This window comes from Hippocampus zosterae, chromosome 7, assembly GCF_025434085.1.
Source record: "Hippocampus zosterae strain Florida chromosome 7, ASM2543408v3, whole genome shotgun sequence".
In the NCBI taxonomy this organism is placed as follows: Eukaryota; Metazoa; Chordata; class Actinopteri; order Syngnathiformes; family Syngnathidae; genus Hippocampus; species Hippocampus zosterae.
The window spans coordinates 4,026,063-4,050,182 of record NC_067457.1 but is presented as its reverse complement, the minus strand read 5'-3'; the positions used below and the strand labels follow the sequence as shown (position 1 = coordinate 4,050,182).

The following is a 24,120-nucleotide window of genomic DNA, read 5'->3' as shown; positions in this document are numbered from 1 at the left end:
AAGAAAAAAATGCAAGGGTGAAATCAATATTCAGGTCAAGTCAACAGTATTTATAGAGCACCTTCAAACAGCCATCGCTAAATACAAAGTGCTGTACATGGAGCGATTTAACATACACAATAAACAGTAAGACGAATCGGTAATAAAGGCGGTAGAAAGCACCAAGCAGTAAAATCAAGAACAAATCTAAGTCATGCTGAGTCGAACGCCAAAGAATACAAGTGAGTTTTGAGGAGGGCTTTAAAGATGGGCAGCGAGGAGGCTTGCCGAATGTTCAGTTCAAGTTCAATTAAATCAAACAATATAACATAAAATGAAGAATGCACATCAAAACAAAAATCCTCACAAGTAACTCCAAACATAAAACAACAAATAATAAAATTTGAATACAATGAAAAGATCAAATTGAAAAATGTAAAACAGTAAAAAATGAAAATAATACAAAAATGAGTACAAATTAATACAACTAACAAAATCAACACCATGATAAAATTAATAATCAAAAAGAAAAATATTCCAATTTGATTTCAAAGCTGATTGGATCGTGCCGGTATACCAAACTTGTACGTCGTTATGCACGGGGGTTTACGTACTGTTGCAGGCGTTCCTAATTTAAATGTTCTGGTGCTTGTGACGTCACACTTTTCATCCCAAGCGCGCGTGCCTGTTGGTGTGGAGCATTTGGTCCGCGTGTGACAGTGTGATTGGGAAGGGTGTGTGTGTGTGTGTGTGTGTGCGTGTGTGTATGTGGTGGTGGTGGTGGGGGGGCTATTACATGATTCTAATAATCACACATCTGGATGGAAAGCGAAGAAGAGGTGTCGAACAGCAGATGGCCCGGCAGCCAATCAGAGAGCGGCAAGTGAGCAGGGAGCTGCACGCCGATTGGCCGCGGAGCCGCAGAAGCACCTCGCGCTTCCCCATCCCTTTTTGGTTTTGATGCGACACAGCTTTTTCTCTTGTCTTTTATTTTCTGTTAAAGCAAGACGAACGGCTGGCTATCACAGCGTCAAAGGCGTCTTTAATCCCGCCTTCGGTGAGTTGTTAAAGTTATCTTCAGCTCCCCGCGGTCTCCCTTATTTTCAAGGAGTCTGTCATATCGACGTTACGCAACGATTGCGAGTGGTCTGAGCATCACCGTATCTGTCGCCTTTCCCCCCCTCCATTGGACTAGCAACCGTTCTAACTGTTATCTTCGTTTAGCATTTTTCCGTGGTGGCCGAAGAGCATTTATCCAGCCAAACCTGACAGACACCAACCGCGATGACGGAAGCGGAGGAGCCAAAACAGAAACAACAACAACAGCCCGCATCCAGCAGCGACTCTCCGATGGAGGCCCCCTGCAGGGAAGACGTGTTCGACCACACATACGAGGAGAAGCAAGGCCCCAAGCCGCCGAGGATCGTCGTGTGGAGGAACGTTATCCTCATGACCCTGTTGCATATAGGTGCCCTGTACGGCGTGCTCCTCGTCCCCAGCGCCTCGCTCGCCACGCTGTTGTGGTGTAAGTGCACTCCTGTCGCGCCTTCTATCCTCCTGTTTGTTCACTCACAGTAATGTTTTTTTTATCCATTCCTCAAAACGGCATGCCACAGACAAGCGATTACCGTACACTTGGTTTAATGGTAGCAAAGTGCATGATTTGGGAATGTCTGTCAAACGTCATAATATGGGTTGGTATAAATGATTTAGGCAGCACGCCGGGCAACTGTGCAGAGGTGCGGGGTTCGATTCCGGCCTTCCTGGGTTTTCTCTGGGTACTCCGCCCCCCACATTCCAAAAACATGCATGGCAGTTTGATTGGGCATTCTAAATTGTCCCTGGGTGTGAGTTTGAGCACAGATGGTCGTTTGTCTATGTGTGCCCTGCAATTGGCTGACAATCAGTTCAGGGTGTCCCCCGGCTACCACCCAAATACTGCTGCGGTAGGCTCCAGCACGCCTGCGACACTTCTGAGGAGAAGTGGATTAGAAAATGGATGGATGGATCAATTATTGAAATCACAGTCTGGATGCTTTGAGGTTCAGTGGAACCGTGAAAGGTGGATGCTGGTCCCATTTGTTGTGGAGTTTCAATCCAGTTTGCAAATACTGGCACAGTTGAAACACTTTAAACAGTATCAGAAGGAAATTTGGGATTAATGTTCCCTGGTCAAACTGTGGCCGTACAAGTTAAGTCCAAACATATTTAAACTTAAATGTCAAACAAGAGCAGAAAGCAGTCACCAAAGGAAAGCTTAGAAATATAATGTGGGGATCAAAATGGCCTTTGTGAAACATTAATTTCTTTTTGATGACAAGCAAGGAGGGCGTAATCAAGTCTCGTTGCTTTCATATGATTTTCCTGTTGGAAAACGTTGTCAGTTAGGTCATACGTGGGAAATAATAGAAACTAGACCCACACTTGAATGAAAGAAAGTAACATTTCACAATTACATATTAATATATACCATTAAAGGCTATTCTATGGGAGGGTGTAAGTTGGATGTTGGTCCCATTTTTTCGAGTTTCAAAATATTCTCCCTGCAGGAAATAGTGGATCATGGAATTAAACTTATTCCTGTGGTTATCATAACCATGAACAAAGGGACACCACCAAGTCAGTTTTTGTGGCATCTGACGCTTTTGAGGGGAGGGTTGGTGAACTTTGCTCCAGTGTCAACTGCAAAGGAGCTCTTAAAAGTCTTTGATGAACGATGACATCATCCCGTTGCCGAATATATAGGGACCAAATCGCAAGCAGTATACGACAGTCGGGACGCACTTTGAACTAGAGAAGACTTAGCTTAAAATAAAAAAATTGAAGTCATGGCAAACAAACTCCGATAACAGACAAAATGGATTTTGAGCCCAGCTCAGTGCGAACCTGCACGTTGCATTTCCCCCGTGTGAAACGTGAATAAAACAAACGCAATGCGGTCAGTCAGTGATCATGTGCAACTTTATGACTCAGTTCACACGACTGTGTGACATGCCTTGACTCGCCGCTTATTCAGTTGAATGCGAAACACGGTTCGGCCTTGAAATAAAGAACGCCACAGTGAACACTAAAGGGGAATATTTGCCACGCCCCTAAAAATTTTAGAATTGACTCCGCAGCTTGCTAACGATTAAAAAAAAATATATATAATGTCATGTCAAGAAGCTGGAGAGCATTCGGGATTGCATGCTGATGTGCGTTTTGTCTCTTTGCAGCCGCACTTTGCTTTTTGATAAGTGCTTTAGGAGTGACGGCAGGCGCTCACCGCCTGTGGAGTCACAGATCCTACAAGGCCACTCTACCTTTAAAGATCTTCCTGGCCGTGGCCAACTCCATGTCCTTTCAGGTACCAAAAAAAAAAAAAAACATACCGGTACTACTGTCAGACTTTGGCCATTTATTCTAAAACATTTGCACCCTTGCCCGTGCAGAACGACATCTACGAGTGGGCCCGCGACCACAGGGTCCACCACAAGTACTCTGAGACGGACGCCGACCCGCACAACGCCGTGCGCGGCTTCTTCTTTGCCCACATTGGCTGGCTGCTCGTGCGCAAACATCCCGACGTTATCGAGAAGGGACGCAAGCTGGAGCTTCACGACTTGCTGGCTGACAAGGTGGTCATGTTTCAGAGGAAGTGAGTACACTTTTGCTTTTTTTTTTTTTTAATGGTACGAAGCAGAACAATCAGTATGGATTACTATGTGTGGCCTGAGCACATGTGTACGGTGCTTTCATAAAGAGGTGCATTAACAATATAGAGCCGAGGCTACATGCTGCCAGTCTGGTTTCACAAGGTAATTCAAGCATGCAGGCATTAACACACAATGACAACAGCGATGCTGCCCTTCGACATAAGGAAATATACATTAATTTCCGTCTTTTTCCTCCTAACAGACACTACAAGTTGTCGGTGCTGCTCATGTGCTTCTTCGTGCCAATGTTCGTGCCTTGGTACTTTTGGGGCGAGTCCCTGTGGGTGGCCTACTTTGTGCCGGCGCTACTGCGCTACACACTGGTGCTCAACGCCACCTGGCTGGTCAACAGCGCCGCGCACATGTGGGGCAACCGGCCGTACGACGAGGGCATCAACCCCCGGGAGAACAAGTTTGTCACGTTTAGCGCCATAGGTATGACACAACGCAAGCAGGCATAGTAGCGAACGATTTTCCAAATGATTTCCGGTGTGCTGCAGCTGGGCAATTGAAATTTGCCTTGTTTTAAAAAACATGCACAGTGCTAAAGCCAATGTAAAATCCTGTTGACAGGCAAACAGGAAACAAGCATCGCCTTGTAAATCTAAAGAATCATGGTTATTATAATTTTTCCATTCCGAACACTGCCCTGTTGTAATAAAGTGCCCCGATGTATTTTGGTCCAGGCGAAGGATTCCACAACTACCACCACACGTTCCCCTACGACTACGCCACCAGCGAGTTCGGCTGCAAGTTCAACCTGACCACCTGCTTCATCGACCTGATGTGCTTCCTGGGCCTCGCCAAGGACCGCAAGCGAGTGTCCCACGAGATGGTGTTGGCGCGAGTGCAGCGGACGGGCGACGGCAGCTACCGCAGTGGCTAAAAAAAAATAAGAAGACGCGCCCAGACCCCGCCAAGCTTGAAACAGAAAATAAAAACCTCCACAAGTCTTTTTTTTTGGATGGCGTTTCATCTCTTCATCCACCACGTGGAGTCTTAAATCGGCTTCACGGGAGGGAGGGGGGTGGACGCGACCAAATTTTTGCTTGTTTTTGTGGTATTTCGTAGCTGTAACTCAAATTTGTGAAGCCGATTTATAATAAACACGTTTTAGCTAAGCTCCCGGCCTTCTAACGTTCAATTGGGCTTAGGTCTTTGGCAAAAGTGTTTGGGATTTGAAGTGAATTCATTTGAGGAAAAAAAATCTTTGCTGTGTTTTCAAAGTTCGCTAAAGTAGTCACATTATCCTACACAATTAATAAAGCTTGTAAGCGTTTGGTTGAAAAAAAAAAAAGACAATCCAAACTTTCAAAACTAAAACCAAACGCGTAGAAAATGGTTCCTTTTGTCGTGATATTTAACGATAAAGCCGTTTATCTAGTGCCATTATTTTTTTCTTTTTCAATGCGCTTTGTGGATGTTTTTGGGAATTCTCGTGGCTTTGTTTCCACTCGCGACATTTTATGCAACATCTCCACCGTTCCATGTAGCAGCCGGGTCATGTGACCATGCGGCCATCCATGCATGATGATGATGATGGTACATGCTTTGTTGCCAAGCGGCGTGAACCTCAAACCCCCTTTTGAGTGTCGGGTTTTACAAAATACTTATACGAACTTATTTATGTATTTATTGTTGAGTTCTTTTTTGGTGAAATTGCATCGCTCACATAAGAACCGCAAGCCTTCAAAACCCATTTCGTATCTTCTAGCTGGAATTGGAGCACCCGTTGAGTTTGTCCGCCCCCGATCCACCTTTGAAAACAACGTCAGGAAACTACCAAATGCCTTATGACTTGAATTCATTCCTGATGGTCACCCGTTCTGTCCCAACAAAAATACACTAAAATGAAAACGAGGTCCATGTTTACAGGGGCATAGTTGGCATTGGAATTAAAACTTAAATAACATTGGGGTACTTTGATATCAAATATCACGTACAAAATTCGGCCCTCCACGTCTCTCCCAACGAATGTGCCAACAGGTTGGCGGCGTCATACAGCTACCCCCAAATTAAGGTCGCTCCAAAAGCGACGAGGGATCGCAAAAAGATTGAAGTCTTGAATTGTTTTGTCAAACTGCTCAGTTCGGAAATAAAGTTCACAATATTTTCAAGACACGTGTCATTCTTGTTTTGTGTGTCCCTCAGGAATTTTGCCGACGTCCGGCACCACTGTATAAAAATATGACACAAAGTGTACTTATGACCGAATAAGTCTAAAAATGGCATTGATGGATTTACATAGGACGAGGAAGGCCTACCGGCATGCAGGCGGGCACAAGGAACTTTATGACATCAACCCCGATAGATGAATGAATGCAGTCCTTGTGTCACATTTCAGCGCAGGGGTGGCTTTTAGGGGAAAATTACTACAACCATTACATGACTTGGTCATGTTCAAGCTCATCCCAGATGTGGGAGTTTGTATTAAAACTGACACTTTCCTCACTAATCAAAGATTTGCATTGAGGTCATCGTTCAAATATACTGGGGTTACAGTTCAGTGCTTGCAGCCCAAGAAGAGAACCATGACTCAGGCTGCTGCTCCGTGTGGCAATATTAACTCAGCACAAGCCACCACCGTGCTGGCATAACTGGAGGTTACTGCAGTTCAACTTTCCCAAAAAATGAACACAATATTAACTCGGCACAAGCCACCACCGTGCTTGCATGACTGGAGGTTACTGCAGTTCAACCTTCCCAAAAAATGAACACACACTGACACAATATTAACTTACCACAAGCCACCACGGTGCTTGCATGACTGGAGGTTATTGCAGTTCAACCTTCCCAAAAAATGAACACACACTGACAAGCGTTGCTCCTAGCGTCTGACTGCCAAGTAGCCAATCAGCAATTAGTTCCTGACTTCTGATCACCCTCTCACCAATGGCGGCGGGGCAGCTTTGTGTCAACGTGCATGAAATGCACGATGACTGTTACGCAACAAGTCCTCAAAGGCGGCACACTCTGCAGTCCTGCAGGTGATGCCTTGGAATGTTTTCAATGGATGTGGGAAATGGGAGGAAAAGGGATCCAAGACAACTTACTACCTTTCATAAGTGCAAAATACAATGATTACTACTCATGCATCCATCACACATTCAAAATGTGTACCCAAAAAATAATATATATAAAATTAAAAATACAGTTCACGTTAACAAGTGACTGGATGATGCAAACAGAATATGACGTGCCACATTTTTACTACATAGCCATTATAAAAATATAAATTAAAAATCATCCTCTTTAATCACGAGTCCGAATGATTTTCACAGATAAATTTTTAATGTCAACATATTTGGCTTTCAAAATAACATTTTAAACATTTAAATATTGATATTTCCTTGTGACATGGCTACGTTTTTTTTGTGACACAAATACAATTTAGTGTTTTTCACGCTTAGTTTTTAATCATAAAACAGACGTAATTCAATTATATATATATATTAGGTATACTGTAGAGTACTTTGTAAAAAATATAGTCAACATATTTTGTGGTTTTAAACATTTTCACTGAATAAAGTACTTAAAATAGAGCAATTGTTTATATTTTTAAAATTTGCTTATAGAAATGGTATTGGCAAAGCATACCTGTATATATAATGTTATTATATATACATATACATATATAATATATATATATATACACAATTGTATATAAAAAAATTACTCATTTTGGTGCGGGATTGAAGAGCAGTGAGCCTTGAAATGGAAGGTACGTTTTTATTTGAAAAGGGGGGGAAAAAAATCTTACACAGGTTAAATACACGAAATGGAGTGTACTGTATAAACATTTGTGCAACCAAAAAAAAAAATTGAGCACGTACACACACACACACGGAGGCACTTTACTGCCTTTTCCTTTCATGACACGGCACACGATCCCACCAGAATATACATTACTTTCCAACTATGCCATCTACTGTACAAGTAAAAGTAAAGTAGAAGACACAGCCAGGTGGCAATCAAAGTAGCAATGTCGAATGAAATGAATTTGCTGATCATTCATACACGACTAAATAACAGACCGAATGGGGCGGAAAAAATGATGGCACAATTCACGAACGGATCGGCACACTGTTAACGAATTTCTAACATGGTTTTTGTTTCATTCATGTCCCGCCGAGCCTGGCTGATTATAAAACCGTCTGCCAACAACAAAATCGCACTTAAGCACACAAATGTTTTGCTTTGTACATCGTTTGTTCCGCCACAAGTTTCAGGATACATTCATCTAACCCACCTCTTGACGCGACGAAGACCATCATCCGCTCACGTAAGGAAATAAATATGATTTTTTTGTTTTGTTTAACACTGAGGCGTGGGCATGCGACTCAAACGCCCAGTTTGTTGGCGATGGTCATGACTACTTTGAGGATGGGCATGAAGGCAGAGATCTCGCTGAAGTTGCTGCTGCTCACCACCATGGTGTGGACCTCCAGGCCGCGCTGGTAGTGCTGGCTGGCCACGCAGCGGCCGATCTCGTGCAGGCCGTTCAGTATGTTGGGCGAGAGCTGAGGAGAGGGCGCCGATGCACAAGACAAGCGGTGCCGTCCGTTAAGAGCGCAAGAAGATGACCGACGATGACGAAAGTCCCGTTGATGAAATGGGAAGTCAAGTGGCGACATGGCCGACGGTGTCAAAAATATCCCGTGGGTTGAAGGTTAAGTGAATATTCTTTCAATGCTTGTCATCATAAAATCAATTTCATTTTAACATTTACATACATACTACAACCCGATTCTAAATAACAATATAGAATCGGGTTGTAGTATGTTAGGATAGGATGAAATCCAAACATGGGTCTGAGGCTCAGAAAACAGAACTGCCTATGAAATATTGTTTTTGAGAAAGACATGTCAACATGTGACTGAAAACATGGGAGAGGTATTTTCAGTTTTGCATTTTTTTTGTGTTATCAGTGTTGAAAATGTTTGCAAACCTCACTTTTAAATGGATATCTTCATCCATGTTTTTGATTTCTGGTAAACCTTAATGCCACAGCATGATGGTTGCTGCCCCCAAATACAATTCAACGTAAGCATTGCTCCACAAGTGGCAAGATTTCATATTGGTTCTCGGTTAATGCGGGCTTATCACTAATTAGGACAAAGCCAATTTTGTAAAATGATAGTGGACAACACGGCATTGAACAATTCCTTACCGACTGCTCCCTCAGCTTGTCATACAGGCATCCCAAACGCTTGGCTGCGTCATCGAGCTTCCTTTTGGTTTGCTGCCAAAAAAGGAATTGAATAAATACAATGGCAGCTTAATTTATGGGCTTATGCATTCAAATGACTCAATTAACTTAAGCATTAAATAATCCCACCCACTGGAATGAATTAACACCCCCCCATCCCACACACACAAAAGAAGAACTATTTACTACACTTACACTATAAGAAAAGCAAAAGTGTAGTTACTGTCCATAGTTGTATTCATGTGGTGGATGTATCCTTTAAGGGGTGTGGTCGACCGAGTGAGTTATGTCAGGATAATTTTGTGGACTCACCGGGTCTCCTGCTGCAAGCTGGCAGCGCTGCACTAGACTGTCGAAGGTGGATTTGAGCACCATGTGCTCGGCGGGGATCTCCTTCTGCTCCACCCGCTCTGCCGGGAGCTGCTGGAGGAGCTGAGGGTCGATGCAAACGCAGGATGAGGTGGAATCTGCGTGGTTGCTTGTGATATGCTGCAGGGCACTTTGTCAAGACACTGACCTGCATGTTGGGCTCCTGGGGGGCTCCCGGGGGCACCTGGGTGTTGTTATGCTGCTGAGGGGCCTCCACTGGGAAACCCATCACTGGTGCGGTGATGGGGGCGGGTGGAGTGTAGTTATCAGGAACCTGTTTCACACATGTAACTATTAAGCTCGTAATGTCCATTTGGAATTTTTCATCTGTGTGTTAGTGGTGTAAAAGTTAACACTGGACAGCCCCCCCCCCCCCCGCCCCAACATGGTTTGAGACATTACAACAGACGCTAGCCCAGAAGACATCTAATTATCTATGATTTCAGCAAGCTTCGTTGCACTGTTTCAAACTGCACACGAATAAAGCAACATCTTCTCTTTGGTGACTTCTGTGGAACAGGCATAGCTGAACTATTTCCTGCGAATGATCTGATGCAACAATATTTGGGATTTCTGTGCAAAACGAGGCTTTTGAGACAAACTAAGTGTACCTTCTTCTTTCTGGGTCCACTTCGTACCGCTGGTGGATCATTCCAGCCTTCTTGGGACACTAAACCAGAGATAACAATGACAATTTGTATGTTGAGCTAAAGAATAATTTGTTAAATACAGTGAAAGGAAATTACAAACAATAAAGAAACAATTAAGCTGGCAAGACCCGTTTGTCCAAATGCTTGATAATCACCCAAGAGCAATCAAGCAGATGCTTTAGAATGTTTGAATTCACACGATAAGGTCGCATTGTTGCAATATTCCAGCAGCAAAAAGCAAGAGGCGGCAAACATACGATATGTGTCCAGAAAAATAGAGCTTTCAATTCAATGCCAAAGTCAAGAAAAATAAATTTTAGCAAATTTTCAGATGCGTTTCTATTTTTCTGGCTTTCATTGAACTCTTATTGCTAACACTGTCACCTTGAGAGTCAGACTGGGTATTCAGCCAAGGAAAGAATCCTGCAAGTCACATGAGGACAGCTGAGTGTAACGTAACCATCTCTAATGATGCACACATGATATCAGAAGATGTGAGAGAAGAGAAAGACGGAAGCTAAACAGAGAGATAGAAAAAGAGGTGGCACCAACCTGCAGGAGGAGGAGCGACAGCTGAAGACGCAAAGGGCTTTGCAGCTGGAGCTCCTGGGCCCCCTTGTGGGTAACCTGATCCAAGCGGGGCATAGGGGCCAGTTGCCATGGGGGGCCGAGGCCCCTGGCTGTGGAGCCCGCCAGGGTACATGGGGACGGGGGCTCCGGGCTGGGAGCTAGATGGCATGGGGCCTGACGGCAAGGAGGTAGATGGCATGAAGCTCGTCGGTGGAATACCGGGGCTGGGCATGGGGGGGAGGCCCCCTTGGGCCGACGAAGAGTGTTGCAGCGGAGGTCCTGACAAGTTAGGGGCTGGCATAGTGGGGCCTGTAGGAGAGAAGGCCGCGGGTCCGCTCATGGGGGATGGCTGGAATGGCTGATGAGGAACAAAACCTTGAAGACACAAATGAATTCAAACATATCAAATTCAAGATGTGACAGACGAATCAACCTCTGGCCGTACCTGGAGTTGGATGCTGCGGGTACGGAGGCCTCATGGTTGGAGGCGGCAGCCCATGAGAAGAAGGGGGCAAGCCTGGGCCAGAACTACTAGGAGCAACTTGAGGCTGAAATAGAGCTGATGTCGGCATGGGAGGCTGCCGCTGCTGGTGCTGGTGATGAGCGGCAGGAGGGGCTTGGTACTGATCCTTAGTTTGAGAAAGAGAACAATACTTCATGTAGTGCCATCTACCCTGAAGAGGCATATGTTGCGGGGAAGCAAATGATGAAGCGTGACAGTGATGGAGCAAATCCATACCATGATTTGTGCTTTCTGTGTCGGAGCGCGAGGCGCAGCAATGGGCTTGGCTGTGCTTGGAAGATGCTGCGGGCTGGCAGCCTCTCCCTGAGCATGGAACAGTCTGTTTCTCATCATGGTGAGTCCAGGCTGAGGAGACAAGACACACTCAAATCAGAAACCAAGTCGATTTTTACTTAATGTGGGAATGAGAACAAAACCTCACTTGATTGGAATTGTCAGGCAGGTAGGCCATGGCAGTGGCCAGGCTGCCCTCTGCAGCCAGGATGCCGGCGTAGCACGTCAGCTTTTCGGCCAGTACGGGGCTCTGCACTGCCACCTCGCTGTTGCGCAGGCGTTCGATAGACTTGCGCAGCATCATCACTTTCTCCACCAGGTCCTGAGAAAAATAAGACAAAATGGGAATTGTAACGTTTTATTTGAGATGCTAACAAAGCATTGACTAGATATGCAAATAATATTTTTAATTAAATGAACTAAAATTTGTTTTCAGAGTTTGAATGACATTAAGCATTTTTCCCCCCTTCTACATCCGTTCAGACCCTTGAACAAACATTTTTTTCTTTACCTCCAGGCCAAGAGGAGATGAACAGTCCCTGTGCAAGGCCCAACACTCCACAAGCCTCTCAATGTTTCCGGAGCAGATGTAACACAAGCACGCCTGCAGGCAGCGTTTCTCCAGCCCTCCTCGCTCCAAGCGGCCTCCCAGGATATCTAGCCCGACATACAGTATTACGCAACGTCTCGAACGCAAGAAGACGCTCTTCTTGTGAAAGTTGCGTAATATTACCGCACAGCTGGGCAAATTCTTCGGGGTGAGCGTAGGTGAGGAGAGCGGCGAGCGCCTCCTTCCAGTTGTCCAGCTCACAGCTTTGCACAATGTCTCTCCAGTTTTGCGTCACCACTGACGATATAAGCTACAGAAAAGTAATACTTTTATTAAAACTTGCCCCTCTTCTTTTTTTTTCAGCGACATATTTTAAGAAAGAAAAATCTGACAATGCCTCACCATGGAGATGCTGTTCTTCTGCTTGCTCAGGTACTTTTGCTGGGTCTTCTTGAGCAGCTCCTCCCCACCACTGATGGATAGCAGGATGGCTTCGGCGTAGCGGCCGTCGCTCAAGCACAAATCCACTGCGCCCTCAAAGTTGCCCACCAGCAGCGCCTGGCTTATCAAACCGTCTGTATCTAATGAAGAACGTTCTTCGTCAGCCACGCGGCGCTCAATTGCTGCGGTCACAAGATTTGCTTGGGCTTACCGCATGAAACGGGGATCTGAAAGTTGGGGATTTCGTTCCTATTCTGGCTGAAAAAGTCAGCGGGTGAAACGGAGCCTGATGTCCTGACTTCGCTATCGGCTTCTTCAGACCGCTGAGGACAAAACAGGAATGGCGAAAACAAAAGAAGGGAGTTTTATTACTCTGTGGTTCAAGTCTAAAGAATTATTCAGAATTTTTGGAGGTTCCATCGAATGTGTTACAGACCTCGGTGGAGAGCTGCAGCATCTTTTTAGCCAGGTCCTCAGCATCCACGGCGTGTCCATTGGGCTGAAAACTCTTCCCCAAGCATTTAGAAATCTGTTGGATATAAAAGTAGTGTGCATTCTTATTAACTGTGTTGTGGTATTATGTAGTATAAATACTGGCCTCCATCATTGCTGTGTGTTGTGTTTAGAATTATGAGGATTTTTAAAAATATAATTCCAGTTTGGAATAAGGCAGGACAAAAACTCTTAATAATTTCCATGCACTGTATACGGCAGCATGTCTCATAATACCTTTTTCTCCAGTTCATCTTTGCTGAAACCCAAAAGCCGCAGAAATTTGATGCGCGCCTCATCTTCAAAATTCACCTGTCAAAACACGCCAACACGCTAATGAGTAAAACTTCAAAAAAGTAACATATGAGTGATGTCTCCACATCCTGAGAACATGCACGCCCTACCAGAAGGAACTTCCATATGTCCTGCTCAGCCTCTGACTTCGCGCTCTGGATTTTGGCCTGGCAGTAGCTGTTGAAGGAACCAGACTGCAGTGCCACCTGCAGCTCTCTGGAGCGCTGCAGGAACTCCGTCTCCGTGGTGACCTGGCTGACAAACACCTGCATGGGGATGGGCTGAGGGCTCTGCACGGGCGCCATCTTGGGATTCTCAAACGTGATCAGCTTGCCGCCAAACTGATGTGAAACAAACCATGACTCAGGAGTGACAATGACACGCAACTTTCCACTCGGGGAGTTTTTCCACTTACGGCAAAGGAAGCTCCCACCGGCCTGCGCACCCACTTGGGTGGCTTCTTCAGAGGGGGAACTATGGTGTCCTGCACTGTAGGCTGAGGAACCTGTAGGGGAGGGAGTACCTGCCCTGTGCCGAAGGGATCCATTGTATCAAATGAGGATGATATCTGGGAAAGAGGAAAAAAAATGTGAAAAGGAGGGATGCTATGCTATTCTTCCCCACAATTTCTTGAGGTTTCTGATAATATAGCATGGCACATTTTCTCTGGTGGAGCCTTCTACCTTATCAGCAGTACTTTGCTGCTGAGCCTTTAAGCTTCCGCCCATCACTGAGTAAACTGTGATTTTGCCATCAAACGAGGCCGCTGAGAGCAGAGCAGGATTCCTGGGACACCACTGGACGTCGAAACACCACTGGTTTGTCGTGGGAAGCTCGTAGATGACCTATTAAAAAAATAACAATAATAATTCCATTTATCCTAATTAACAAGGCGGGAAAATATTGCGATACCTCTGCAGTGTTTGGATTCCAGCACAGGATGCGGTTGTCTTTGGCGCTGCTCAGTAAGAGCTCAGAGTCAGCCTGACTCCAGGAGACTGACAAAATCCCCCTTTAGGAAGACGATCGCAAGGATGCATTTAGTCTTTTGAATAAATAAACAAATAACTAAATAATTGATCTATTTTAGGCTGACCGCGTGTGATTCTCAAACACTTTAAGAGGAGACGTGGCAAAACGGAGGTCCCACATCTGGATGACGGGTAGGCGGTCGTCCTCGGAGGCCAGCACCAACTGAGTGGCCACCTCGGGGTGCCACACCATCCCGGAACAATGCATCTGGACACGCGACAACTTTTCAATTTTGAAGTGTTTCTCTGCGCCATGCTTTCAAACCCAAAGGGCCTACAAACCCGGTTGCTGTGGTCGCTGATCTTGATGATGGGCTCATTCTTCCTCAGGTCCCACACGACGGCTTTGCCGCTGGGGTTGGCCGAGGCCAGGATGTGCTGCACTTGCCGGTTCCAAGACACCACACTGATGTCCTCCGCAGGCTGGAAAGTGAAGAAGAGGTTACATGGGCATGGGCTTCCAGTAAGCAAAGTTTATGTGCAGCATAACAGTAAATGTTGCTTCATTTGGACCTTGCTTATGACCCTGAGTCAAATAGTAAAATGGTGGAGTCAGTAAAAATGAGGGCATTCTTTTAAAATGTTTCAATTCATTTAAATACTTGCAAAAATGTTTTCACCTGCGCTTTTGCTCCTGGTGTCATCGGACTGCTGAAGTTGTTGAGATCCCAAATATATATCTCGGAATCATTCGCTCCAGATGCAAGGAGATTGCTCTGTGGGATAACAGAAGGAACATTATGTTCATAGAGTAACATCAAAAGTCCTTTTTTCGGGACACGCATTGCTGTATTTGGTGGCAAAACACACCTGGAAAGGGTTGAAGTCAAGTGCTCGCACGGGTCCTGTGTGCTTGTCGCACTGTCCCACTACAGCTTCAGCCCCGGAGTTCACAATCGCCTCTGGGTTATAAACTGTTAGTGCGCCATTCTCGCTGCCTGCGACCAGCCTCCCTCCCGTGGCATCCTCACCCATCCCAAAGTTAACCCACACCAGACTGTGCAATCTGTGGAGAGTTGTACTGTCACGAATATTTTAACTTAGGACATATTCCTCCAGAAATAAAGGTTTACTGTTATTACAGTTCACCTGTTGGTGGTGCAAAGTGACCCTCTCAGCTTCATGTCTAAAGAGGGGTCTGCAAAATCCAGTTCAAATATCTCTAGAGCCGCCGTTGTGTTGAACGAGGCGTCAAGCTGCTGGGCCGATGTGCCTGTTGAATAGAAATCACAACATGCCCAGTTAACAAACACAGTACAGACAATCTAGTCACTTATTCTTAAAGACTGTTCGAGTACCTAACGCCAAGCAGATGGGATGGTGTCCGGCTGGACTCCATGCCTGCTGGGCGGTCCTCTGGATTTCCTTCAGCCTCATCTTCCTTTACCTTTGAACACACTGCAGAAATACGGACTTAGCTGTAAAGAAATATATATTGCAGATTGTACACGTTTAAACAGAGAAAATAGAAGACATCACACAGGATATACAGGAAACAAAAAAAATTATATAAGTGAGTCTTATGCGAATGGCCACTTTTGTGTTGCTCAAATAACATGGCCTCATGTGATTTTTAAATGCCATGACGGAAAAACTCCGCATTTATCCGAACACATTATGCTGGTGGCTACTGAACTTAGCCACAATTTCATGATTCATCCGACTCACGCCTACTCTTGAGCGGACAAACTTGCGAGTCGTTTTAATAGCCGCAAAAGATAAGCAAGCCATAAGTCGTGTTCGTGAGCGCCTTTCAGTCAGTGAACAGGAAACGTAGCGTAAAGCCACCTTGCCGCACGGCTAATAAAAACCTCGTTTGGGTGAAGTCCGAATAAATCCAAGCTAGCGGTTAGCATTAGCTTCGCACACGAGTAGTAGCTGATAAGTGCCGTCATTATCTGAAGCAAGCGACACACATTTCAAAATGAATTGTTCAACCAAATGCACAACGCGGTGGTTAATTTTGATACGAGCCAAGGACGTCGCCGAATCAATTTTCCCACGCTAAACCTAAGCCAGCTATGCGGCTAACGACAAGTCAAGCTAAGCAGCCAACACCCTTGTTGCTGAATTTCGCACGAAAAATAAGCGATGCGTGCCCCTAAAACTGAAAACACAGCAAACAAAATACATTGATAATTCACGCGACTATCACTTACAACAGTCTGAATGCCAGCCGGACAGCCCACAAGCACTGAGCGGACGATGGCCGCAGCCGAGCTAATCGTTTAGCCACCGACGGCCGGAGTACGACCCGAGTGTTGCCGTGTTGTCACTCAGCTACGGTGGCCGAAAGTGGAGCATTTTAAAATGCAGTAAACCGAAACGCAAATATTTGGGAGCTACATTTACGCTCCTGAATATAAATTTCTCCACATTATATTACTATATTCATCATCCCAGTATGACTAACAACGTGTTAAAATAATGACACTACTAATTGTGAAGGCTGGTAGACGTTTTTATTCTTGACAGAAATATATATATACATGGAGAAGAGGATGATATTCATTTAGATTTCATAGTTCTTGACTTCTTCCAGCTCTTTATTAGGATCTCCTCCTTTCTCCAAGTACAGGTTGTTGTAGGGATATTGTTTGGGTGCCTGGAATAGCGAGAAATAGAAACAGAATTAAATATACTTAAAATACCATCAATTAGCTTACACCGTTAGTCTAATAGTATAATTGCCATACGCATTTTTAGACTTTTCAGAAAACAAGAATAAACAATAAACAAGAGTCCTGTTTCTTTAATGCATGCTTTACGATTCACATCAGAGTGACTTGGATTACTGGAGAGAACACACACACACACACACACTTAGTAAAAACTATGTTTAAGCAAGCAGTTTTAAAAAATTGATAAGGTGTCAATTAATTTAAAATGACTTAGGCAATTATACTAACAATACAGTTATTGTCTAATTGTATGATGATGAATAGAATTTTATTACTGTAAAAAAGTGACTATTTTCAATATTTTTCTTTGCATATATGAGCATACGATTTCCTTTCAAAAACATTTATTGTCTAAGGGCTGTGGTTTATACTTACAACAGGCTGATAACAAGGGAATTTCTCTCCAAGGTAGAACATGAACAACATGAAGCCAATGAAGCCAAACAGCTGTTTGCACATGCTATTCCAGGACAAAGGAGTGGGAGATGTATCCACGCGGTTCCTGATGTACATGTCAAAATCCCAGTGTATCTAGGAACAAATACATATATTTTTTTTAAACTGACAAAAATATGCAGGGACAAAATGTTGTTCATCATTTATTTTGCTTTTTACCGGCTCGCCCCAATTCCTCCTCAGGTCTGGGTGGTCCCATTGATACCAGGGGTCCCTCTCATGCTGAGATCGGTCAGGAAGTTTGGGATAATCACCATAGCTGCAAGAAACAGACCCATGAAAGGTGTCAAAATTTCAAATAAGAAGTGCCTTGGTTATTGGTTTCCTTTTCCAATTGCAAGGGCAGTATAGTAAGTATGCAAGTTAAATACTACCATTAAAAATACATATAACAAATTTAAATTATTATTACAGTCAAGCTTACCCCTCTCCTTTGTCTGGATAGGGTTCGTAGTCCTCAACCCTCATGTTGTACTTCTTTGCTGCCGCAGCTCTCTCTTCTGGAGTCCTGGGGTACGCGCCAGGAAGATCAGCCTTTGAGGTACCGGATGCTGAAGAAATAAAAATAAAATGCATTGCACATACGAGCATACGATTGAAGACACACGAACGGTCACAGCAAGTGTCATTCCTCACCGTCAGATGACGATAAACACTTAGCTCAAGCTAAAATTAGCATGTCAAGGTTACGTTAATTTGGGTCTCCAAACAGAGCACACAACGCGTTTATTTGAAAACGCTCATCAAATACACATGACTATATTCACCCGCTAAACTCACCTGCCCTAGCTCCAGAAAAAAGAGCTGAAATCCCGGCCCCTCGCCCCTTCGAAAGAGCTCGAGCCCACCGTCGGAAGCCAACGACGGCCATGTTTATTGTTCAATGCAGATTGCCAGAAGAAAATGCGCATGCGTGAGCCTGAAGTACGGGTGTCCATGAGAAACAAAATTAATTGGACGACAAAGTTCAGTTTGACTTTTTAAAGTTTATGTTAAAATACGATATTTAAGGCTCACTATAGTTTTTGCGTACTTCGGTGTCATATGGGTTCACATTGTTGTTTGATTATTGATTTGTTATATACATATATGTATTGACATTATGTGTATGTACAGTATGTATGTATACAGTACAGTACATATATGATTAGCCTGTTTTAACAATTTCATTTAACTATATCAAACCTCCAACATGAATAATTGGGATCCATCAGGATCAATTGTCTTGCATTATTTGCTGAGTAATAAAGAAAGAATGCATCACTTTTCATTGATTCAGCCATATTTAATAGCATTAATTGTATTGGTGGCGTAGAGGAATTTGCTCTCAGAGTGAATGCACTGTTGCTCCGAGTTCTGTTCCTCTTCCTCATCAGGTCCAGCTCAGGGGCACACGTGCTTTTACCGAGGGACCATCATCACACTGCCACCATCAACTGACAAGAGTCGGTTACAGAAGCTCGACGATGTCCTTCTCAACTTTGTCAATGGGACAGTGAAGTTCATACCTGCGGAAAAGTGAACGCATTGTTGTGAAAATTCCGTGTCTAATACATCGTCTATTAAAAAAATATATATTTATATTGGACCAAAAAAGTCATTTGGGGCCTTGACCTAAAGTTTCTGAAATTAAGATGGTTGATAACTTTACCTGCTGAAGGGTCTGCCATCTGCATTGATTAGAAACTTTTCAAAATTCCATCGGATATCATTGACCGTGATTGGTGACCAGTAGAACTTCTTTGTGTCGCCAATGACAGGATTCACAAAGGGCAACGATTCCTGTGAGATGACATGACAAATGAGAAAAGCTGCCAATTTACAATCAATTTATTCATATACCTTCAGGTAAGTGAACAGCGGCTCCTCATTGACTCCATTCACCTCTACCTTACCAAAGACGGGAAACTTGGGCACAAATCCCCCTCCAGGTCTCACGTACTTAAGGATGTTTAAGGTTTCATTATTCACCTCTAAAAAGAAAACAAAACCCCGCACAAATAAAAGAAAGATGTGCTAGTGAGGAGGACATTATAAGGGCTAAAATGACCCGTAATCGTAGCTGATACAAACGGATCCAATAAAATGAGTCGACTTACCAGGGGACTGAAGGCCAAACTGGTTGCAGGAGAAGGCCAGCACGGTGAAGTTGAGGTCACCGAACATTTCCATGAGTGCATTCAGTCGATGGTACTAAAGAACAAAGTTGAACAGAAGAGAATAGAACACATAAAACATTTGAAAAAAAAGTATAAAAAAAAAATCATGGACAAAGGTTTTGAAATTAGGTTTTCTATCAAGGTCACCACAAGTAAAAAGACAAATGGCCCTCCATAGGCAAATGGTGCTGGGAAGATTGGTGCAGAATTTACCTCCTCTATAGTTGACCCTCAGAAGGTGGCAACGTTGACGACAAGAAGCACCTTACCGCGGAAGTTGCCCAGCGGCACCATCACTCCATCCAGGGTCTCGGCAGAGAAATCATAGATTGATTTATTTGCCATGCTCCTATTTTAGCTAATGCAAACGTTTCGCTCGCACACACCGGGTGCCCAAGAGTGAGCCATTCGCTCTGGCACTCTATTCTTGCCATTCACTGAAACAAACACGGGTCAGCAATTGTTCGGCGTGACTGAATGCATTGTTGTTGTGGACAGTGGTGAGCAAGTCAGACATTGGTCGTTTGTTCAGGAATAGGACGCTAACATCTGCCAAACACACAAAATAAACGGAGACTCAATTGGAGAATTAAAATCCACTCTACTCACACAGTTAAGTACTGTCTGTTTCTGGATGTTGTACGATTATAGTTTTCTGTTGCAATGAACCTTTGTAACCACATCATGGCGCTGCTGCACTGTAATCTACGTTGAACCATGAAGCAGGGGTGACCCAAACTCTTCAGTGACCCCGAGGAGAATTTAATTCAACAGGTCACCTCTGCACGACAAACTCCTGAAACAAGAGATACTCATCAGTGCCAGACAGAACTTTGAAATGAATTGCGCTGACATGGCAGAATGCTGAGGATGGAGAATGGAGATTCTTGACTCGAAATTCTAGCGTCTTCAAAAACTAACATGTATTTGGAGTGTGAAACCGGAGTACAATACTTGGAAAACAACCGCAAAAATGGAGGAATACACATAAAACTCCACACAGGAGCCGAGGCTCGAACCCAGGACATCTATGAAGCAGTTGTGGCAACCACTTACTCACCTTATTGTCCCTTTAAAATAAATAAAGAATTACTAAATGGGCCGGGCTTATCAGATTCACTCAAACATACTAGATAGGTCAGCCCCCCCCCGCCCCCCCTCTCTCTCCCTGCCCAAGTGTCATCTCTTAAGTGTACGACGTCACCACACATCACACCTCCAGCCCTTCCCCACCTCTTCTCCCCTTTCTCTTGCCACAGGGTGTGCTTTGTGATGGCAGCATTTACAGTGACATATTGCCACTGCCTCTCTTGCTGTCTCCCTCGATTTCTCAAGAAAAATATTGCATGAGGCCTTCAGGCTAGGCCCACTAAACCTCATTTTGTGTGTGTGTGTGTGCGCGCGCGCGTGTGTGTAGGAAGAGCAGAGGGGACGAACACAATCAGCAAACAATGCTTCTTGGCCGCTTTTCTTGGCTTGACGTTTTTACGCGTCCATTAAGTAAATTGTTATGCTTCATGTGTTGCCTCGCGCCGCGTCAGCGCAACATCTGTGTGTAAAGGGCTTCTTCTCATAACAAGAGATTTCCTGTTTTGATGAAAGCGCGGCGCCAAGAACATCCAGCTTATGTATGATATGGCTCCAACTCAAAGGAACACACAGTGGAGTTATCATGGACGGATAGGACAAAATGGATTCTGATTTATCTTTTTCCAATCGTTTGAGGAAGGAATGGGAAATAGTTGAACACCCAAAAGTTGGACAAACTTGCCAAATCTTGTGTGCGGTCAGCAATCAGCTCAGTGAGCTTGGAGAGCGTTTTTTTTTCCCCCAACTTTCTACACCAAACACCACCTCACAAGAATACTTAGCCCTTAGTAGCAAAGTAGGCCAAAGCGTTCATTATTCATACATACTTTTGTGATATTATCCGCTGTTTGAATATCAACACTTCATGCACTCCAATATCGAAAAAAAAATAATGATTCAACTAGAAATCTTTTTTTTTGCATAAGATATGAGTAAAATGAACGTATGCCCTCTTGATGAGGGCATACTTGGATCATTGACTACTTTCTTTGCAAATGTGACTATCATTGCAGGAGATTTGAGCAGTCACGCATCCAAAGTCGTTTAAATACACTCCAAAGAAGCTTAGGATTCTTAAATGTTCTTCCCACAAGTAAACACACACACACACACATGCGCCCACACACTCCCGTATTCACACACACCTCCTGCTGTTCTCTGGGTGAATCATATATACAGCTTGGCAAAGCTTTGAAGTGCACGAAATAGAATAGGAGATGTGCGTTATATAAACAGGAGGAGGAGGATTAGCGTCAAAACTTCCTCCTCGTCTCGTCTGCCACTCTACCTTTTTCCACTCCTCAAAAACTTACTTACACCCTTTTTCATGATGCTCATTTTTGCATGCGCAACACTTGCCCCCCCCCCCCCCCCCACTCCCCGTTTTGTCCCTGGAGCCTGCCTCAGAAAAGTATATGTAGGTCATGTGTCGTCGCCTTCTTTCAATCCGCCATGCAGGAGAAGATGGAAGTGATGAAATCCTTCTGGAAGTGTCTCTACCCCACCCCTCTCTCTCTCAGTCTCTCTCTCTCTCTCTCTCTCTCTCTCTCTCTCTCTTTTGCCTTCACTACTTTTGCTTCCTGCCTGAATGAGACATTAAGAGGCTTTACCAGCTGTCCCAAGAAGACACTAAACATCTTCCTTTCTGCTCATACATTCTGTGCAGCGATGCAATGAGGGACCTGCCTCATTCGCTAGCTCTAAACTAATCAGGCAGCTTGCTTGGTTAGAGAAACAGAGAGAGAGCGAGAGAGAGAGAAAGAGAGAGATTATTTTTGGTCAGTGGGCACTGTTCTCTAGTCTGTGTAAAATGTTTTGGTGTTTCCATTTTTTTTTTGTCATGTGTGAGATTTCTGGGCTATGTGTGAGAGTTTTGGGGACATGAAAGAGTTTTTTTAGGGTGAGTGTGAGAGTTTTAGCGAGCATTATTCTTAAAACTTGAATAATATAATTTAAGAATGAAATGATCAATAATATTAGCAGAAAAAGAGGGGCGCAAAATCCAATTTTGCTTCATGCCTTTTTTTGCATGATTAACCCTGGAATGATGAATTCACTTGACATTCTTTTCTATTGGGGGTTGCTCCCTTGCGTTGGGTGTCCTTGTGATATCTACAGTACAGTGGGTGTGGGTGTGGGGTGGGTATGAGTGTGTTTGTGTGTAGAGTGCTGTGTTATGCACGGCTGACCACTAACACGATGTGACAGGGCAGAAATACCAGTACGGGCCACACTCGCCCACCCACTGTCTCTCTCTCACACACACACACACACACACAGACACACTATCCCCCCACACCCTGCTCTGTTGCGCTGCGGCCTCACCCGATTGGCTGTCTACTTCCGTCACTCCACATCTTCTGCTCGGAGACAGAACACTCCATATTCCCCCCCTCCTCCTTCCTCTCCCCCCCACACACCATACCCCCATTTTCTCCTCTCGCATGGGGTTCTAACGTGCACCCGAGAATGACGTGGTAAGAAGTGGGACGCATTACGCAACATCCTGTTATGCAAGATTTTTTTTTCCCATCATATCTTCATCCACCCAGCCTCTTGAGACTTCTTCTTTGCTTCCCCTCTTCCCCCCCCCCCTTCCTTTCTGCTACAGTCAGTTGACATTTAGGGGCAGTCCCTGGTTCATCTTTGACCTCTATATCTTTACAGTGCTAGCTGATTCTCATATGAGAGGAGGGGGATTTTTAAAGCACCCATCTTCTTTCTGTATTTAATATATTCACGGCAGAGAATGAGATTTAAGTTTTTAAGCTGGCGGCGAGAATATCTGGTCAAAGCTGAGTGATGGTGCAACACTGTGCCTCATATTGCCATCTCTTATTAACAAGCTTTGGCGATAAAAAAAAAAAGGTTTACTTTTATTACTTGCAGCTTCTTGTAGATTTTCCTATGCAAGAAGCCATATTGTTATTGCACTGCACAGTGGAATGAAAAACAGTCCATTCTCATGCAGTTGCATCAGTATGCAGTATTGTTGCAGTTGTGCATTTCGAGCACATTACGATGAAATGTATCTCAGAAATTGTGCAAAGGTACACCCCAAAAAGAGTTGGGCCAAAAATAGCCCAATTATGGGACAAAAAAGGAACAACTCCATTAGGGCCAGTTGACCAATTAGCTAATTAATAGTTCTTTGATAGTGTTTCAAAAAATAAACCAAACAACTGCTTTGGGTCAATTTGACCCAATTGTCTGACAAAACAACCCAGACAAATGCATAACACAAGGTTGTCTTGTAGAAAACAACACAAAGTTGTGTCTAATTGAACAAAGTAGCAGGTACGCGCTGGTCCTGATGCGAAATGTGGTTTTCCTCCAGGCAAAACACTCCCGCTTTTGTCCGTTGGAGGGCGCCATAATCACCGAAAATTGAAGGTTGCTTTCAGTCTGCACTCGTGTGTGACACGGGACTATTAAATTAAAAATCATTTCAAGTAAGACGCAGTCAATCCGCTAGCGTAGTGAATTGCCTGATTAGTGAGGACAGAGTGGAGAAGTTTATGGATATCACGAATATTGATGAAATGTTCGAAAAGTTTTTTTAAGGAATGGCTATGACAGTAGCATATTATAAGAAAGTCTGCAAGGGAAGAGACATCAGTCTGCCCACTTCCAATTTTGACCTTTTACACAGACAAATC

At 44.2% G+C, this 24,120-nt stretch overlaps 4 protein-coding genes across 6 annotated transcripts; 1 reads left to right on the top strand and 3 right to left on the bottom strand.

The window, feature by feature from the left end:
* Positions 1–828: 828 nt before the first annotated feature.
* Positions 829–4,976, top strand: scd (stearoyl-CoA desaturase (delta-9-desaturase)). Of its 2 annotated transcripts, none has more exons than XM_052069757.1 (6): positions 829–1,036; positions 1,204–1,504; positions 3,195–3,325; positions 3,411–3,616; positions 3,877–4,109; positions 4,361–4,976. In XM_052069757.1, exons 2-6 carry the CDS (start codon positions 1,264–1,266, stop codon positions 4,558–4,560), a joined length of 1,011 nt encoding a protein of 336 aa, XP_051925717.1. In that variant the 5' UTR covers positions 829–1,036; positions 1,204–1,263; the 3' UTR covers positions 4,561–4,976. The 2 variants fall into 2 exon arrangements, with proteins under 2 accessions (XP_051925717.1, XP_051925716.1); XM_052069756.1 differs by having other exon boundaries at positions 841–1,036; positions 1,226–1,504.
* A 2,413-nt stretch (positions 4,977–7,389) lies between these two features.
* sec31b (SEC31 homolog B, COPII coat complex component) lies at positions 7,390–16,385 on the bottom strand. Of its 2 annotated transcripts, XM_052069616.1 has the most exons (27): positions 16,236–16,385; positions 15,375–15,474; positions 15,166–15,289; positions 14,887–15,082; positions 14,697–14,792; positions 14,359–14,499; positions 14,142–14,284; positions 13,958–14,057; positions 13,729–13,890; positions 13,461–13,613; positions 13,156–13,386; positions 12,989–13,063; positions 12,696–12,788; positions 12,471–12,582; positions 12,221–12,399; positions 12,002–12,128; positions 11,780–11,925; positions 11,417–11,590; positions 11,212–11,340; positions 10,918–11,101; positions 10,455–10,847; positions 10,287–10,325; positions 9,864–9,922; positions 9,401–9,526; positions 9,196–9,315; positions 8,845–8,916; positions 7,390–8,194 (listed from the first exon to the last, which is right to left on the bottom strand). In XM_052069616.1, exons 2-27 carry the CDS (start codon positions 15,451–15,453, stop codon positions 8,015–8,017), a joined length of 3,633 nt encoding a protein of 1,210 aa, XP_051925576.1. In that variant the 5' UTR covers positions 15,454–15,474; positions 16,236–16,385; the 3' UTR covers positions 7,390–8,014. The 2 variants fall into 2 exon arrangements, with proteins under 2 accessions (XP_051925576.1, XP_051925577.1); XM_052069617.1 differs by lacking the exon at positions 10,287–10,325.
* A 131-nt stretch (positions 16,386–16,516) lies between these two features.
* Positions 16,517–18,133, bottom strand: ndufb8 (NADH:ubiquinone oxidoreductase subunit B8). The gene is made up of 5 exons (XM_052069782.1): positions 17,994–18,133; positions 17,638–17,764; positions 17,373–17,472; positions 17,133–17,288; positions 16,517–16,681 (listed from the first exon to the last, which is right to left on the bottom strand). The coding sequence occupies exons 1-5, from the start codon at positions 18,082–18,084 to the stop codon at positions 16,589–16,591; spliced, it is 567 nt and encodes a 188-aa protein (XP_051925742.1). The 5' UTR covers positions 18,085–18,133; the 3' UTR covers positions 16,517–16,588.
* Positions 18,134–18,477: 344 nt separating this feature from the next.
* gpx9 (glutathione peroxidase 9) lies at positions 18,478–19,798 on the bottom strand. The gene is made up of 5 exons (XM_052069784.1): positions 19,586–19,798; positions 19,313–19,406; positions 19,056–19,186; positions 18,865–18,995; positions 18,478–18,721 (listed from the first exon to the last, which is right to left on the bottom strand). The coding sequence occupies exons 1-5, from the start codon at positions 19,715–19,717 to the stop codon at positions 18,664–18,666; spliced, it is 546 nt and encodes a 181-aa protein (XP_051925744.1). The 5' UTR covers positions 19,718–19,798; the 3' UTR covers positions 18,478–18,663.
* Positions 19,799–24,120: the final 4,322 nt, after the last annotated feature.

What these genes read in the sequence shown, in the direction of transcription:
- scd (XM_052069757.1), top strand. Translation starts at nt 1,264, where the DNA reads ATGACGGAAGCGGAGGAGCCAAAACAGAAACAACAACAACAGCCCGCA. An exon ending in CCAACTCCATGTCCTTTCAG is followed by an intron (nt 3,326 to 3,410) that starts GTACCAAAAAAA and finishes TTGCCCGTGCAG; the next exon opens with AACGACATCTACGAGTGGGC. An exon ending in GTGGTCATGTTTCAGAGGAA is followed by an intron (nt 3,617 to 3,876) that starts GTGAGTACACTT and finishes TCCTCCTAACAG; the next exon opens with ACACTACAAGTTGTCGGTGC.
- sec31b (XM_052069616.1), bottom strand. Translation starts at nt 15,453, where the DNA reads ATGAGGCTGAAGGAAATCCAGAGGACCGCCCAGCAGGCATGGAGTCCA. An exon ending in TCAGATCCCCGTTTCATGCG is followed by an intron (nt 12,400 to 12,470) that starts GTAAGCCCAAGC and finishes GTTCTTCATTAG; the next exon opens with ATACAGACGGTTTGATAAGC. An exon ending in TGCCTGACAATTCCAATCAA is followed by an intron (nt 11,341 to 11,416) that starts GTGAGGTTTTGT and finishes TTGTCTCCTCAG; the next exon opens with CCTGGACTCACCATGATGAG.
- ndufb8 (XM_052069782.1), bottom strand. Translation starts at nt 18,084, where the DNA reads ATGGCCGTCGTTGGCTTCCGACGGTGGGCTCGAGCTCTTTCGAAGGGG. An exon ending in TTTTTCTGGAGCTAGGGCAG is followed by an intron (nt 17,765 to 17,993) that starts GTGAGTTTAGCG and finishes TTATTTCTTCAG; the next exon opens with CATCCGGTACCTCAAAGGCT. An exon ending in TCCCTTGTTATCAGCCTGTT is followed by an intron (nt 16,682 to 17,132) that starts GTAAGTATAAAC and finishes TCGCTATTCCAG; the next exon opens with GCACCCAAACAATATCCCTA.